This window comes from Mandrillus leucophaeus, unplaced genomic scaffold (genome assembly GCF_000951045.1).
Source record: "Mandrillus leucophaeus isolate KB7577 unplaced genomic scaffold, Mleu.le_1.0 Scaffold9, whole genome shotgun sequence".
NCBI lineage: Eukaryota > Metazoa > Chordata > Mammalia > Primates > Cercopithecidae > Mandrillus > Mandrillus leucophaeus.
Window position 1 is genome coordinate 3,209,284 of NW_012109807.1, and position 14,358 is coordinate 3,223,641.

Consider the following 14,358-nt stretch of genomic DNA (forward strand, 5'->3'; position numbering starts at 1 on the left):
TTTTCCATTGCACACTAACTTAGCAAAAGCAGAAAGAAATGATTTTTTAAGCTTATGTCACATATTTCAGAGGCTAACGTATGTATGATTTAGAAAGAAACCTTTTCATAACAACAACGGCAGAAGATCAGGACATCTAACAACTTGCTGTGGAGCAAATGGACAAAACAGATTTTCATGGTATAATGCTATTATACATTGGGGGAGAAAGAAAGAAATCTGTTCTCCTTCAAGGCTATCCACATTTCCGAGGTCTATAAAGTAGCACGTGTTGTAAATGTGTTAACTCTATCCTCACAACAACCTAATGAAGAAGCTACTACCGTGAGCTCATTTTACTGATGAAATAACAGAGGTTAGAGAAGGTAATTGACTCACCCAGATCCACAGCTAGTAAGTAGCAGGGCTGGGATTTTGGACCGCAGAGCTTAAATTACCATTGAAAGTATATCCAATAATAGTATATGCACTATGGTAGAGTGATCAAATCAATTACCATCCAAATGAGGATATTTGAGAGTGAAGTGACACAATAATAATATATGTGACAGGTCATTTGTAACAAATGTAAACCAGAAATATCATGGACAACCAGGGAGTGTGGTAACTTTAATTATATCATTAAAGTGTGGTGAAGAAAAAGAGTTTCTCCAAATGTTATTGAGTTACTCATTTACTCAGTAATTATTTATTGAGTTTGTACTATGTACCAGGCCTTGTTCCAGACAATGAGTCAAACACAAAGTCCTTTCCCTCATTGAGCACGCATTCTAATGAATGTCATTTATCTGTACATGTGTTTCTGTATGTGCCTGTTCGCATGTGTAATACCTGTGTATGTGTGTGCAACAATGAAACATATTTAACATCTTTTCTCCTATAAATCTGTTGAAGTTGAACTTATTAAAATCTATATGACAGCTTAAGTTATATGAGTTGAACCTTTTCTTAACCTGTGAATACTTAACATGTTAAATATAGATCTCAAAAGCATTAAAATTCTGTACTCTGTGTGTCATGGATGATGGAAAAGACCAGGCCAAGATTCTGAAGTTCTAGACTCCTGGTCCGGCTCTGGTACTATTGAGTTCCGCTACCTTACCTTTTCCTTAGTTCTTTGTGTCCTGCCCAGTTTAGAGTTGTTGTGAGGTCATACTACTCCTAACTTTTGGGTTGCAATGTACTTTTTCCATGTATTACTTCGATTCGTCCTCACAGAATCACACGAAGGAGGCCGGGTGCTATTATTATTGCGTGATTTTACAATGGCAATCTGAGACCGTCATAACAAGGCCTATGGGTCAAGCATGAGCCTCAAATGCAGGCCTCTGGCTCCAGGTTAATTGTGGGTAAAGTGCGCTGGAGACCACACCTGAAGTGTGGTACTTTAATATTATTTCCCATGAGAAACAGGGGGGCCGGGTGAGACACACCCAAGTGATGAACAACTAGCTGTGGCCCCACCTCTGCCACTTGATAGCTGACACCTTGGACAAGTTACCTAAGCTCCCTAAACTCTTATCCTCATCTATTTTTTAAAACAAGGAATAATAATGGTGCCTACCTCTCAGAATTACCATGAAGATTAAATAAGACAAAGAATATAAAGCGCTTGGCTCAAATACCTGGCAGAGAATAATATTCTGTCCTTGTTGGCTATTATTATTTTATTAAAGAAACTGTGACAGAGGGATGACCGAGTCTCACCCATCTCCTCCCTTCTGTGCTACAAGAAAATGCGCCACTGGTTGCATTACACTGCTCAGGTTTCCTGGCCAGTGGGTCTCCAGGAAACAGGCCCAGGAATTGGGAGAAGCAACCAGAGGCAGAGTCACAGACGTATGGCTATGGAGTTGTTTCACTGCCCTGTGATTTTCTAAACAACTTTCTATGGATAGCAAAACCTTTATACTTCTTTAGAGTGCTTCCCAGATAGAGCAGGCAGGTGTAATCTGATTCATTTTTAGGTGAAATTTCTAAATGTATTGTGAATTTGATTTTTCTTTTCTGTCTTTCCCCTGTGAGCCTTTGTATACCAACACAAACTAATAACGTGAAACTCACCTGGAAAGTATGCTTGTCACAGTCATAACAGAGATCTTTTGGTGGAATTTCCCTGCCCTACCCACCGGAATTATTAGAGAGGAAGAGGAATACAAGTCGTCTTCAAACAAGGAATGAATTTGACAGATCAAGACGAGAAAACCCATGTACAGTGATAAACAATGCACAGGACGGTTGCAGGAAGCACATCAATTATGACTCACACATTTAAAAGATGTAATTGCGAGAGAATAACCTATAATTGCGCTTGTATCATTTAAAATGACAATACGCCCATGTCTACACATCACTTTAATATAATATTAATATAATAAACACATGCTTCTCTTGGATTAAGTCTCCTTTGCTATAAAAGTAACAGCTTTGTTATAAATGATGAAATGATGTCCTCCCCTGCAGACAGTCTTAAACAGATAGGGTAAGTGTGTATATATATATATGTGTGTGTGTGTATATATATATGTGCGTGTGTGTGTGTATATATATGTATGTATATATCTCCCAATGGAAGAACCAAGTAGATGAATACTTGTCAGGGTCATAAGACCAAGTTAATGGCAGAAGTGGAATTACAACAGGGTATTCCTACTTCTAATCTGGGGGTGTCTTTCCCAAAACTTAGATCAAACACTTCCATCAACTGCTAAGCTATTCCTCTTCTACACAAGCACGAAAATACACAAAATAAAACAGAAGCAGTACAGTCACACCCCCACGTCCTTCAGATTGAAAACTAGGAAAGTACACATTATTTTTACCTTACATTAAAGAGAAGCCATTATGATATCATAACCATGAGAATTAAACCTTCTATAGAAAGTATGTCCTTAAAACGTACTGTGTAAAATGTCACAGAGATATCCAACAATAAGGACACAAATGGTGTCTCCTCATACCACTACATAAGATATTAATATCTAGCCGAGTTCAAAACAGAGGAAGAGGTCTAGGAGGCAAAAAATAAGAAGAAAATCAAAATGAGATATGCCAGTAGGATTTGAAGTCACAGTGAACCAGGGGAATTCCTGACATAGAAGCGTGACCTATGTGCTAGGATCAGGCATTTTAACACCTACATGAGGACGAGAAATTTGACTTCAGACCACTAAAGAAAGGGCTCCGGAAGAAATTCCCGCATTTCCAGGAGCTACATTGTCCTAAATAAATAAATACTAGAAAAAGAAAAGATGCTTTTAGCCAAGGAAAAAAAGGAAGGAAAAGAAATGCTTGAATTCCTTATGGCTTTGAGCCAGGGGAAATTCACCCATGAAGTATAAAATTCCAGGTCTAAACCACATATAGGTATTAAGTCTATATCTATAGTACTTGAATCACATAGTAAAGCCAAGCTAAGAAATGAATAGTAAAAACAAATCATTAAAACCCTAGGTCCCAGCAAGAAGCACACTCCAAACCATTTTGTAAGAACATTTTACAACTTAAAGAAAACAGACGTTTACCAAATAAACATCCCCTGCTGAAGTTAAGCTCATAATTAAAACTACAATCTACATAAGGAAATAAATATTGAAAAGAGAAAGTCAGTAAATGGATAAATATAAGAATTAGCACCCCAAGTATTATAAATAACAGAACAATCCAAAAGAGATTATAAAATGAATGTAGTTTAAAGGAATAAAAGAGGAATAAAACCAATAATTACTATACTTATGTAATGCAACAGCATGAACAAAACACAGATAGACTTGAAAAAGGGCCCACACAACTTAAATGAAAATATAATTAAAACTAAAAATCCAATGAGTAGGTTAACCACAGATTAGAAATGCACTGAGAGTAAAATGTGGTAAGCTGGAAAAAAGATAAGATAAAATCTCCAAGAAATACCACAGCAATGAAGAGACGAAAAACATGAAACAGCTGTTAAGAAGCATGGAAGTATAACAAGTTCTGAGCAAGAAAAATAAAGTAAATCTATACTTTGACACGTTAAGAAAATAGCAGAATATCAAAAACAACTAAAAAACTTAAAACCAGAGACATAAGTCAAATTAATATCAAAAGGCAGTGTAACAACATAATTCTACTTACCAACAAAAAAGGACAAAAAGTATTGAAGTAATATATTCTGAGTGATAAATAACACCAAACCCTACACTCAGTTATGTTACCATTTAAGAGTATAATAAAAATAAAGATGTTTCCATGCAAGACTAAAGCCTTCCCTGAAGTATCCACTAAAGAATATACATCAGTAAAAACAAAAATAAACAAAAAAGAACCCGGAAGGCAGAAAGAGATAAAAAGTAACAATGAAGAAAAACTGGAAAACATGTTTACAAATCTATGTAACTATTTCTTATACAAAGCAAAAACTAATTTGGAGGAAGTTAAATACAGTCCAAATATGAATTATGACAAAATATTATGATTCTGAAACACGCAGTTAGGATTTATTTAAGTTCAAGTATTAGGAAGAAGATAATAAAAATAGCAAATACTTTTGTGTTCTAGGAACCTGTCTGATACCATTATGTTCCATGAAATTATTTTAACACTTTACGTGTGTTAGCTCATTTACTTTACACAACAGCCTATGACATTGCTATGTTTTTTGTCACCGCTTTACCACCAGGACTACTGAGCCCTGAGAGTTTAAGTTATGTAGTGAAAATCACATAACCACAAAATAGGTAGGAAAATGTATCTGAGATATGAGCCATGGTAGTCTGGTTGTCTCCTGTTAAATCAGATAATCACACAAAACTGTAAAGTAACTTTAAAAAGAATAGAAATAGAATATATAATTATGTATTAAAAACAAGTAAGAAAGAGAAATCAACCAAGCCAAAATATGGCAAGAAAGAAAGATTAGGACACCAAGTAAAAGCATAGTAAACAGAGAGCAAAATAAGTCAAAATATATCATTATTCACAATAAGTGCAATTACATTTCTCTTTTTAAGCTATGGTGTTTTAAAGTGTGAAATTAAAGATGCAAAATCCCGATCTATGTGGTTTAATGATACCTATCCAAATGAAAATGACACAACTCATTTGATAGCATAAGTATAAAAATATAAATCTGGAAAATATAGTTATAGAAAACAGATATGGAAAAAAGTACATGTGCAAAATCAAGTTTTCTTTTAAATGGTAATAGTTTTATATGAAAAAAATACACTTTGAGCCACAAGTACTGGAAATAAGGAAGTTAAAAACTTAATAATTAAAGGAAGAACTCACTCTGAAGATGTAACAATATTGAATGAGTATATAATAACATAGCATCAAAACAAAGCAAAAATTGCAACAATTACAAAAAGTAATTGGCATCACAATCTTAGAAGTGACTTTAATGTACCCCAGGAACTGATAAAGTAGCCAAAAAACTGGTAATGCTATTGAAGATTTTAACACCGTAATTAGAAATTTGATCTAGTTTCTGTGTGTCTGTATATGTATACATCTAAGTATATAAAATCCTGTACACAATAAATAGAGAATACACATTCTTTTTCAAGCGTTAAGTGGAAAATATAGTTTTAAAATGTCCATAAAATAAGCCATAAAGGATATCACAATCAACACTAAAAATCAGCATTTTACCTATCTAGCCAAAATGCAATAAAATGTGAATAAAATAAAAAACAACTGGGCATGGTGGTGCATGCCTATAGTTACAGCTACTTAGGAGGCTTAAGCAGGAGAATCATTTGAGCTAAGTAGTTTGAGAGCAGCCAAGGCAACACAGTGAGAATCTATCTCTAAAACTGACAACGACCACAAAAAAAACCCAAATCTCCATAAGTTTATTAACTGAGAAGTAAAATTCTGACTAATTATTGAGTTAGCATTAAATATCACAAGGGGGTTTAAAAATACTGAGAGCTGAGTGACAGCGAAAACCGTGCATATCAAAACTATGCAATGCAACTGAAGTAGGAAAAAGGGGTATATTTCTAGACTTAAATAACATATATTGCCATTCTTCCACAATTTACCCATTCGGATCATGAGAATTCATCTTTAAGAAGAGTTTCATTGACTAATCCTATTTTAGTTCATGAAGCATTCCTTTGGCTCCATGAAAATCAAACTGATTTTGTAGACTCTGAGCATCCTGAGATGAGATCCATCAAAAGCAGTCACCATTCCAGTTTTATCATTGGTATGCCGTGTTAAGTAATCCTTTCAGAACACCCATGGTTTCCTACTTAACAGCGGTAAAGCGATCATGCAATTTATTCAGAAACTGATAAGTCATTTGCATAATTTCCCTTAAATCTTTTGTCTTTACCATTATCTTTATTGGTATTACTTGTATCAAAGATGGATTTACATAAACTTTTAGTATGATGAATACGTTTAGTTTGTGACAGAGTCTTAAGTATGCAGTATATCATAGATTCGAATTTAATGAAGACAAGCAAATATCCATATTTTGGATAAATTGATTAGAGAATTGGCTTATTAGGAGTTTCAATAAGTAAGTAAGCTACTGAAGTAATTTTGTTCATGTTAATAAGACTGATGTCATTTTAGCATAACTGCGTGTCAGTTTTGGAGCTCAGGGATTCATAAAAATACCTACCAGAGAAGCTATTGAAAATAATATTAATTATGTTTTTAAATATTGGTGTTTCTTACTCTTGTAAGGTGTGAATTAACAATATTAATAGAACATAAGTAAACTAAACAATTAATGGGTTAAGCTTTCAATTCAAGGATTAATTAAATAAATAAACCCAAAGGAAGCTGAAGTAAGTAAATCATAAATGTAAGAGTAGAAGCAGATAACTTAGAAGCTAACCAAAAGCTAATTCTTTGATAAAGTATCAAATAGACAAACTCCTGCATACCTGATCGAGGTGAAAAAAAGAAAAACATAACAATACTCGAAACAGAAAGGAGAACATATATGCATATAAAGTGGAGATCTTTTAAATCATAAAACAACTTCCAACAGATTTTTAAAAACTCAAAATAATAATTTTATAAAAAATACAGATGACCAAAATTGATCCCAGAAGACACAGATAAACCAAATAAAACTATAAACATTAAAGCAATGGACTCAACTGATTAAAATCTATCCATATACCAAAACCATCAATTCACTCTGTTTTACAAGTGAGTTTTTATACCATCCAAGGAACAGTGTAGTTTTTTGTTTCTAAGAGAGCGGGTCTCCATCTGTCTGTTGCCCACCCACACTGGAGTGCAGGGGCGTCATCACAGGTCACTGTAATCTTGAACTCCTGAGCTCAAGTGATCCTCCTGCCTATCTCCTGAGTCGCTGGGACTAAAGGCACAGGCCTCCAAACCTGGCTTTCTGTTGTTGTTGTTGTTGTTGTTGTTAACGTTTTGAAGAGATTGGGTCTCACTATGTTGCCCAGGCTGGTCTCAAACTTCTGGCCTCAAGTGATCCTCCCACGTCAGCCCCCCAAAGTGCTGAGATCACAATTGTTAGCTACCATACCCAGCCAGAACAAACAGTTTATGCGAATAGTTCATTGTATACTTCTTAGGGCTTCAATCTAGGTGAAATAATTCTATAACAAATAAAGCTGAGTATTGTTATCATTGTTCAAGTGGGTATAATGTAACACTTTCATTTGGTGATAAAAATATCTATTATTTTAAAGGGTACAAAACTACTTCAGAGGTAAGGTATAGTGGCGAAATTCTAGAAGACACTCAAATTGGTTTTCAGAGAGAAGATGAGAAAGCTGTTGAAGTCCTCCTTCAGACAGAGAACAGAAAATGTGTGAGCAGCCCACTGGGAGAAGATGGAGGCTTTGAGAAGGAAAGGAATCAGTGCTCTCCTTTTAACTTTACTAGGAACCAATACCTGCCACCAGAAACTCCTGAATTTAGAAGTGTATTCAAAGTGAGATGTGGTTGAGATAGCAGGTGAAGACCCTGAGCTCCATCCACCGACCATCCAGTTGATGAATATGCCTCAGGAAAACCAGAGGACAAAGAAAAACAGGCTAAGTGCAAGGATAAGTTTTTTTCAGAGATCAAAGTCTCTGTAATTCAGACAGATATGAAACTCTTAGGTTTCAGATTTCAATTTTAGCATAGCCTGGATCCCAGAGGAGACGTCTTCATGAGCCAAACTGCTATCTTTCCCTTAAAATTATGAGAATATAATTTATTTAATTTCATGACAGCAGGATGGAGGGAGGTGGAAAATTCTGCATCCTACTCCAACTAAGGGGCAGAGAAAATAAAAAAGAGCAGAGTGACCAGTGACACTTGAAAGGAGATGGAAATAGGCCAGCCTCACAAGACCTCAAGATATGGGAAGGTATGTTAGGGGAACCCCAGGACAAAGAAGGAGGCTCTGTTACTTTAGACAGCAAGGTACTCAGTGCTTTGTCCTTAAACCTTGAGAAGAAATACAGTCCATGTCCAAGTTCTCCCAAATTAGCAAAAACCCCACTCGGCCATTTCACAGGCAAAGAAATCAGAGGAGGCAATCTTAAAACACACCAGAAAATTTTATCTTAATTCTTTGGCTACCCATTATTCCAGGCTCTAGAACCCCATCCCTCTGTACAAGATTTATCAAGCAAAGTGTGTATTTATAACTGTAAAAATAATCAACAGTTGCTCAAAATATAAATATTCAAAGTGAAAGAATAATGTGAATTCACATGTGCGAGGACCTAAGTAAAAATCGAATGAGGAAGCATTTCTTGACAAAACTTTTAAAGCTTTTCCAAGGTATACTAAATTTGCTGTGCTTTAAAAAAATATTTTGACCTACTTCATAAGCATATACTCATCATCATCTTTATCATCATTATCATTGTTTTGGTAAATGTTATAATTACAAAACTACTTTTTCTGGACCAAGTAATTAGGATGTTGATTTTGATAATGAAGTGATAATGAAGTGTAACTGATAATGATAATGAAGTGTAACAATTAAGAGTTAAGCTGAATCATTCATTACTTTGCCAAAAATGGATTTTCTCACTTCTGATTGTAATATTTCTAAGATTATATTGGCTTATAATATATAATATAATATATATTATATTAGAAAACTATTCTGAATTCACCATCAGGCATTATTTAAATACCCTGCAAATGTTATTTGGAGCTTCCAATTTGGACAACCTGTTAATTTAACCATGTTTAGATTCTTCACTAGCAATGCTTCTCCATGTTCTCTGAGGCAGGTAAGGTTAGGTACACTACACAAATGGCATAAAAGTGCCCTAAATAGAAACCATGGCATTTTGCAGGGGTTAGCATTTGCATTATCCCACAGTTTCACAACCACCTGCACACCTCAATTCCTCTTCATTCCCAAATATGAGCAACTTAAGTCATATAAGCCACCCCAGAACAGCTTTTTCAGAGCAAAAGTTGAAAGATAAATGACTAGATGACTGTGTAATGGGGTACAAAAGTGTCCCACAGCACCAAGACCATCCTGCTTAAAACCAAACAGAAAGTTCAGGACCCTGGGAGCAAGAGGAGGGGTGGGGATTTCTGGGCATTTCCTGGCTCCTCTAGGAACACAGGGGAAGCTGCAGGACAAGGCTGGGTTCTGTGCAGAAGAATCTAGAGTAAATACCCCAGGCACCAGCATTTTGGACTCTAAAACTCCACATTCTGTCCTGAGAAATATACCCTTCACTCTACCCATGGCAGTCTCCATTTGGCTGTTCAGACCCCTCTCTGGGTGGAAATTATCATCTCTGTGACACTCAGATGCAGAAAGGAAAGATAAAGTAGTAGCCAGAGACGTTCCAAATTTGGGGGAGAACAGGAGGTGCAATGTGTGATGATTTCCATAGCAAAGCATGATGCAGGGGAAAGCAGAAACTGGCAACTAGAACAGAGGGGTCCCAGGGAATATAAACACATCTGGGCTAAGAAGATGCTAGTGGAGAGACAAATGCACCTGTTTCGCAAGCAAGCCTGAATGCCTTTAACAAAATATCACACAGTGAGAGTGAGCTGGTCCAGTCAAATGAATGGAACAGGACAGCAAGAGAGTAAGTGCAGAAAGGCAGCCCACAGAATAAGAACTGAGGCCAAAACAGAAGTAAAGAGAGACAGAAGGCAGCCCAGGACAGTGAATAGTGGAAAAGGTTCTGTAGTGCCAGAAACTACCGTTACTACTGCTACTCTGACTACACCACTGTCCTCACTGCTACTAATGATGACAGTATGGATGGAGTGATGGAGTACTTACAGTGTGCCCAGCTTTATTCTAAAGGTGTTACACATTCATTCTCATTTAATCCTCACAAAAGAACATGCCTTCTGGAAATGCACAAAGATGAGAAATGAGACAGACCTGGCTGGAATTCTGGCTCACCACCCACCACCAAGTTAATCTCCCCATTTTTTCATTTTCTCCTATATGAAACCAGGAAATCAACACCTACCTGGCATAGTGACTGTAAAAATTAGAGATAATGCCCTTAAGTGCCTCCTAGCAGCTGTCATTATTGTAATTAATCTGATTAAAACAATCAGAAGTGATGAACAAAGGAGAGAGTTGGAATAGAAATGGCAACAGAGAAGCTGTAATGGAAACAGGCACAGAAGCAGCCCTCCAGTGATGGAGCCTTGAGGCTCAGAGGGAGTGACAGGGAACAGGTCATTCATTTTGGCTCGCCACTTTGTGTGCTTCTGGGTGCAAACTCACTCAGAGTTTCCACCTCAACTAGTGGGAGTATTAATATTGCCACTCCTTACAGGGCGGGCTTGTGGCATCTGAGTTTATTATTAGAGGCAATGAATTTACACAAATGTGCATATCTGGTTGATAGATGGGGAAGTCCCCTTCCCTTATACCATTTATCAGTGGAATTAAGACACTCAACTAGTAGAACCACGTCAAAGCCAGTCAATTACAGACTTCAGAGTCATTAAATAATATGTGTCTCTCTTAGTCACCACTAATAGAATCTAATTAATCTTATCTGGCATGAAGATTTGCTTCCGGTTTACCTACCACAACTTCCACCCTCCTGTAAAGCATCCCTTCTACCTGTTTTGCACTCCCCTCCCAATTTATGTCTTTGTTCATTCCTCTCTGGAATGTTGCTCCCTTTTCTCTCTAACTGACCAGATCCTGGTCATCCTGGAAAATCCAGTTTAAAAGTTTTATCTGCACGAGGAAGTGCTCTCTGCTTCCCTGCAATGGCATACTATCTTTTCTGAGTTTGTCACCCTACTTAGCAGTGTCCTGGGCAATAATCACATAGTGTGTACACCTCTCTCTACTCATCAATAAGCTCCCTGAGGATGGCAGACAACGTGTCTTTTCATTCTTTATGGAAATCTGCCTCATCTCACAGGGTAAAGACATAAAACATATGTAATGCCTACATTCTTTGGACCTAATAACTTATTTGATTCATTATAACAGTAATTAATATGTTTCAGGATTTGTATAAAGTCTTTAAAATGTAAAGTAAAAATAATATAAAGCACCATGCTCATAACATAAAAGTTTCTGGGGCATGGGTAATGAAGATGAGATAATATATTCTGAGGTTTCTGCTCTCAAAATGAGAGTTAAAGGTAGTGTGAAAGTGGGTAGTTTTTTTGTTTTGTTTTGTTTTTCCTGAGACAAGGTATCTCTCTGTGGCCCAGGCTGGAGTGCAGTGGTGTCATTCATGGCTCACTGCAACCCCAACCTCCTGAGTTTAAGTGATCCTCCTCCCTCAGGCTCCTGCCTCAGCCTCCAAGTAACTGGGAATACACACGTGCACCACAATACCAGGGTACTTTTTATTTATTTATTTATTTTTGAGACAGAGTCTCGCTTTGTCACCAAGGCTGGAGTGCAGTGGCAATCTCGGCTCACTGCAACCTCCGCCTCCTGGGTTCAAGCAATCCCTCCCTCAGCCTCCCTAGTAGCTGGGAATACAGGCGCCCACCACCACGCCTGGCTAATCTTTTTGTATTTGTACTAGAAACAGAGTTTCACCATGTTGACCAGTCTGGTCTTGAACTTCTGACCTCGTGATTCACCCGCCTCAGCCTCCCAAAGTGCTGGGATTACAGGCGTGAGCCACCGCGCCCGGCCGATTTTTTATTTTTGTATTGTGGGGTCTTGCTATGTTGCCCATGTTGATCTTGAACTCCTGGCCTCAAGGGATCCTCACGTTTGGGCCTCCCAATATGCTGGGATTACAGGCTGGGCCATTGTCCTGGGCCCAGAGTTAATTATTTTTAAATATGCATCTCACCTCACTGGCCTCAGCCACCCTTGAAGCAAAAGCTTCCTGGAGAGTGACAGCCTCAACCCAATAGAGGGAGGAGACAGGGCGTTTGTATTGCAGCTGCAAGCACTCAGGTGTCCCTGGTCCCCTTCCATGCAACTCATTAGTCAGGCGCACAGCAGGGTCTGTGTCACTGCCAAGGCGCCTCTCTCCTGTAGCATCCAGGGTTTTAACCACATTATGAATAGCTCCGGGTTTCATCTGCACCTCTCTCCCTGCAGGTGAGACTGGTACACTTCAATAAACAGGTCTCACTCAACTTAAGCAGAGGGCTGACAAACTTGGCGTTCCGTGCGGCAGAAGTGAGCAGCAATCGCTAAGTTTGTAGAACTCACACTTTGGGGCCATTTCAAGGCCAACGTTCACTTTAGAACCAAAACGCGAAACTGCTCTTCCTAGAGTCCTTTTCAACCAGAAGAAGCTGCTCCATCTGTCGCCCCTGCCCTGACTCAAGATGAGGCGGTCACTATCTTGAGTGACCAGAGGTCAGCTGGCTGACCCAGTCACCCTCCAGGTGTCCCCCCGAGATCGCCCCCTCCCATTCCCCACGAGTCTAGCTCGCTCACCAATCTTGGCCAGGGAGGCCAGCAGGATCCACAGAGTGATCTCGAAGGGGATCTGCACGTGGGGGTAATCCAGGGTAAACACAGGCAGCCGGCTCTCCTCGAACAGCGTCGTTCCGGGAGCCACCACGCTCGCAGGGCTGGGCGGGCTGGAGCTGGTGCCCATGGCCCTCGGCGCGTTCAGCAAGGTCTCCGCCAGGGCGCCCACGGGCCCCGCCACCTGCAGGAGCAGCAGCAACAGCATCGAAGGCGGTGGCGCCCGCAGGCTCCTCCAGTTGCCCAGTGGTTCCATGGGTGCCGCCGGTTGCCTCCGAGAGGCGCGGCGGTTGGCCCTCCGAGCGCTCAACGCATCGCGCCCGGGCTGCGCAGCCCACTCCGCCCTGCCCCGTGCAGAGCAGGGCAGCGAGAGCCACCCGCCGCTGCTGCGGGACCGGGTCTCTGCAACCAGAGGGCTAGGTCCTCGCTGTGAGCAGGCGCACTGCCTGGCAAGGCACGTGCTGGGCCACAAGAGGCCACTGCGCGGACCCTCAGCAGCCCTCAGCCGCCCTCCGCCGCCGGCCGCCGGCCCATGCCCGTGAGCTGCTCCCCAGCCGCAGCTGCAGGCCCTGCCCAGGGCGGCCCGCGGGCGGGGGCGGGGCGGGCGCAGCGCCCAAGCCGCGGGGCAGGAGGACAAGGGGACCCGGCCGGCACACCGCGCACCTGCTCGAGCCCGCGGGGTACGCAGGGCCCCAGTGACCGCGGGGGCGATGGCTGCCCTCCCTTGGCGCAGGCACCGCGCGCCAAGACCCGCCACCCCCAGAGCCGGCGAACTGTGGGTGGAATCGCCGCACCGGGCGCATGGTGGCCGGAGCTGTCTCCGCCCCGGAGGCAGCGTCGGACGTCCATCCAGTGAAGGGACCGGCGCGACCCACGCGTCGCGCCCTTCCCTCCTCCCCCGCCCCCGCAGGCTCCTGCAAGGGGACACCCGGTGCGCTGGGCGCGCGGGGAGCCGCCACAGGCTCGCGGTCCGGAGGAGAAGCCCGGGCCGGTGGAGGAGAGGTGCTGTCACCCCAGTCGGGCGCTGCGGAAGCCAAGACAAGGCATGGGGTTCTCTGAACGTACAGAAAGTTTAGGAAAGCCAAATTTTGTTTCCTTTGCGAGAGTTTATCAACTCGCGCACAAGGTGCTCTGCGCGGGGGAACTCCCTGTGCGGAACTCAGTGTTCCCACGCCCCCACGGAGTCGGAATCCTGTTCTCTCCTCTGCCACACTGTGCTGCTTTCACCCATTTGCTACACTGTCGCTGCCACTTTTCTTCTCCCTCCCCCAGCTCACGTAAAACCAAAACATCTTTCTCCGCTTTTAGGCTTAGAGGTGTACATGTCCAAGAGCCTAAGAAATATAATTATTTCATGGAAAACCAGTGATTTGCCTCGCTGAGACTGACTTGCTCCGCTAATTACAGGACAGGCTGTGGTTAGGAAAAGAAAGGAAGCGCGATTCTCCTTCTGGATCTGAAAGGGCTTT

General features: G+C 40.9%; 1 protein-coding gene across 1 annotated transcript in view; it reads right to left on the bottom strand.

Annotated features, from left to right (window-relative positions):
- SLC9A2 (solute carrier family 9, subfamily A (NHE2, cation proton antiporter 2), member 2) overlaps window positions 1-13,353 on the bottom strand; it is a 104,550-nt gene extending 91,197 nt beyond the window's left edge. Inside the window, exon 1 of the mRNA XM_011969572.1 lies at window positions 12,857-13,353. Within this exon, the coding sequence (XP_011824962.1) occupies window positions 12,857-13,145 (289 nt within the window). The 5' untranslated portion in view covers window positions 13,146-13,353. The remainder of the gene's footprint in view (window positions 1-12,856) is intronic.
- Between the last annotated feature and the right edge of the window lie 1,005 nt (window positions 13,354-14,358).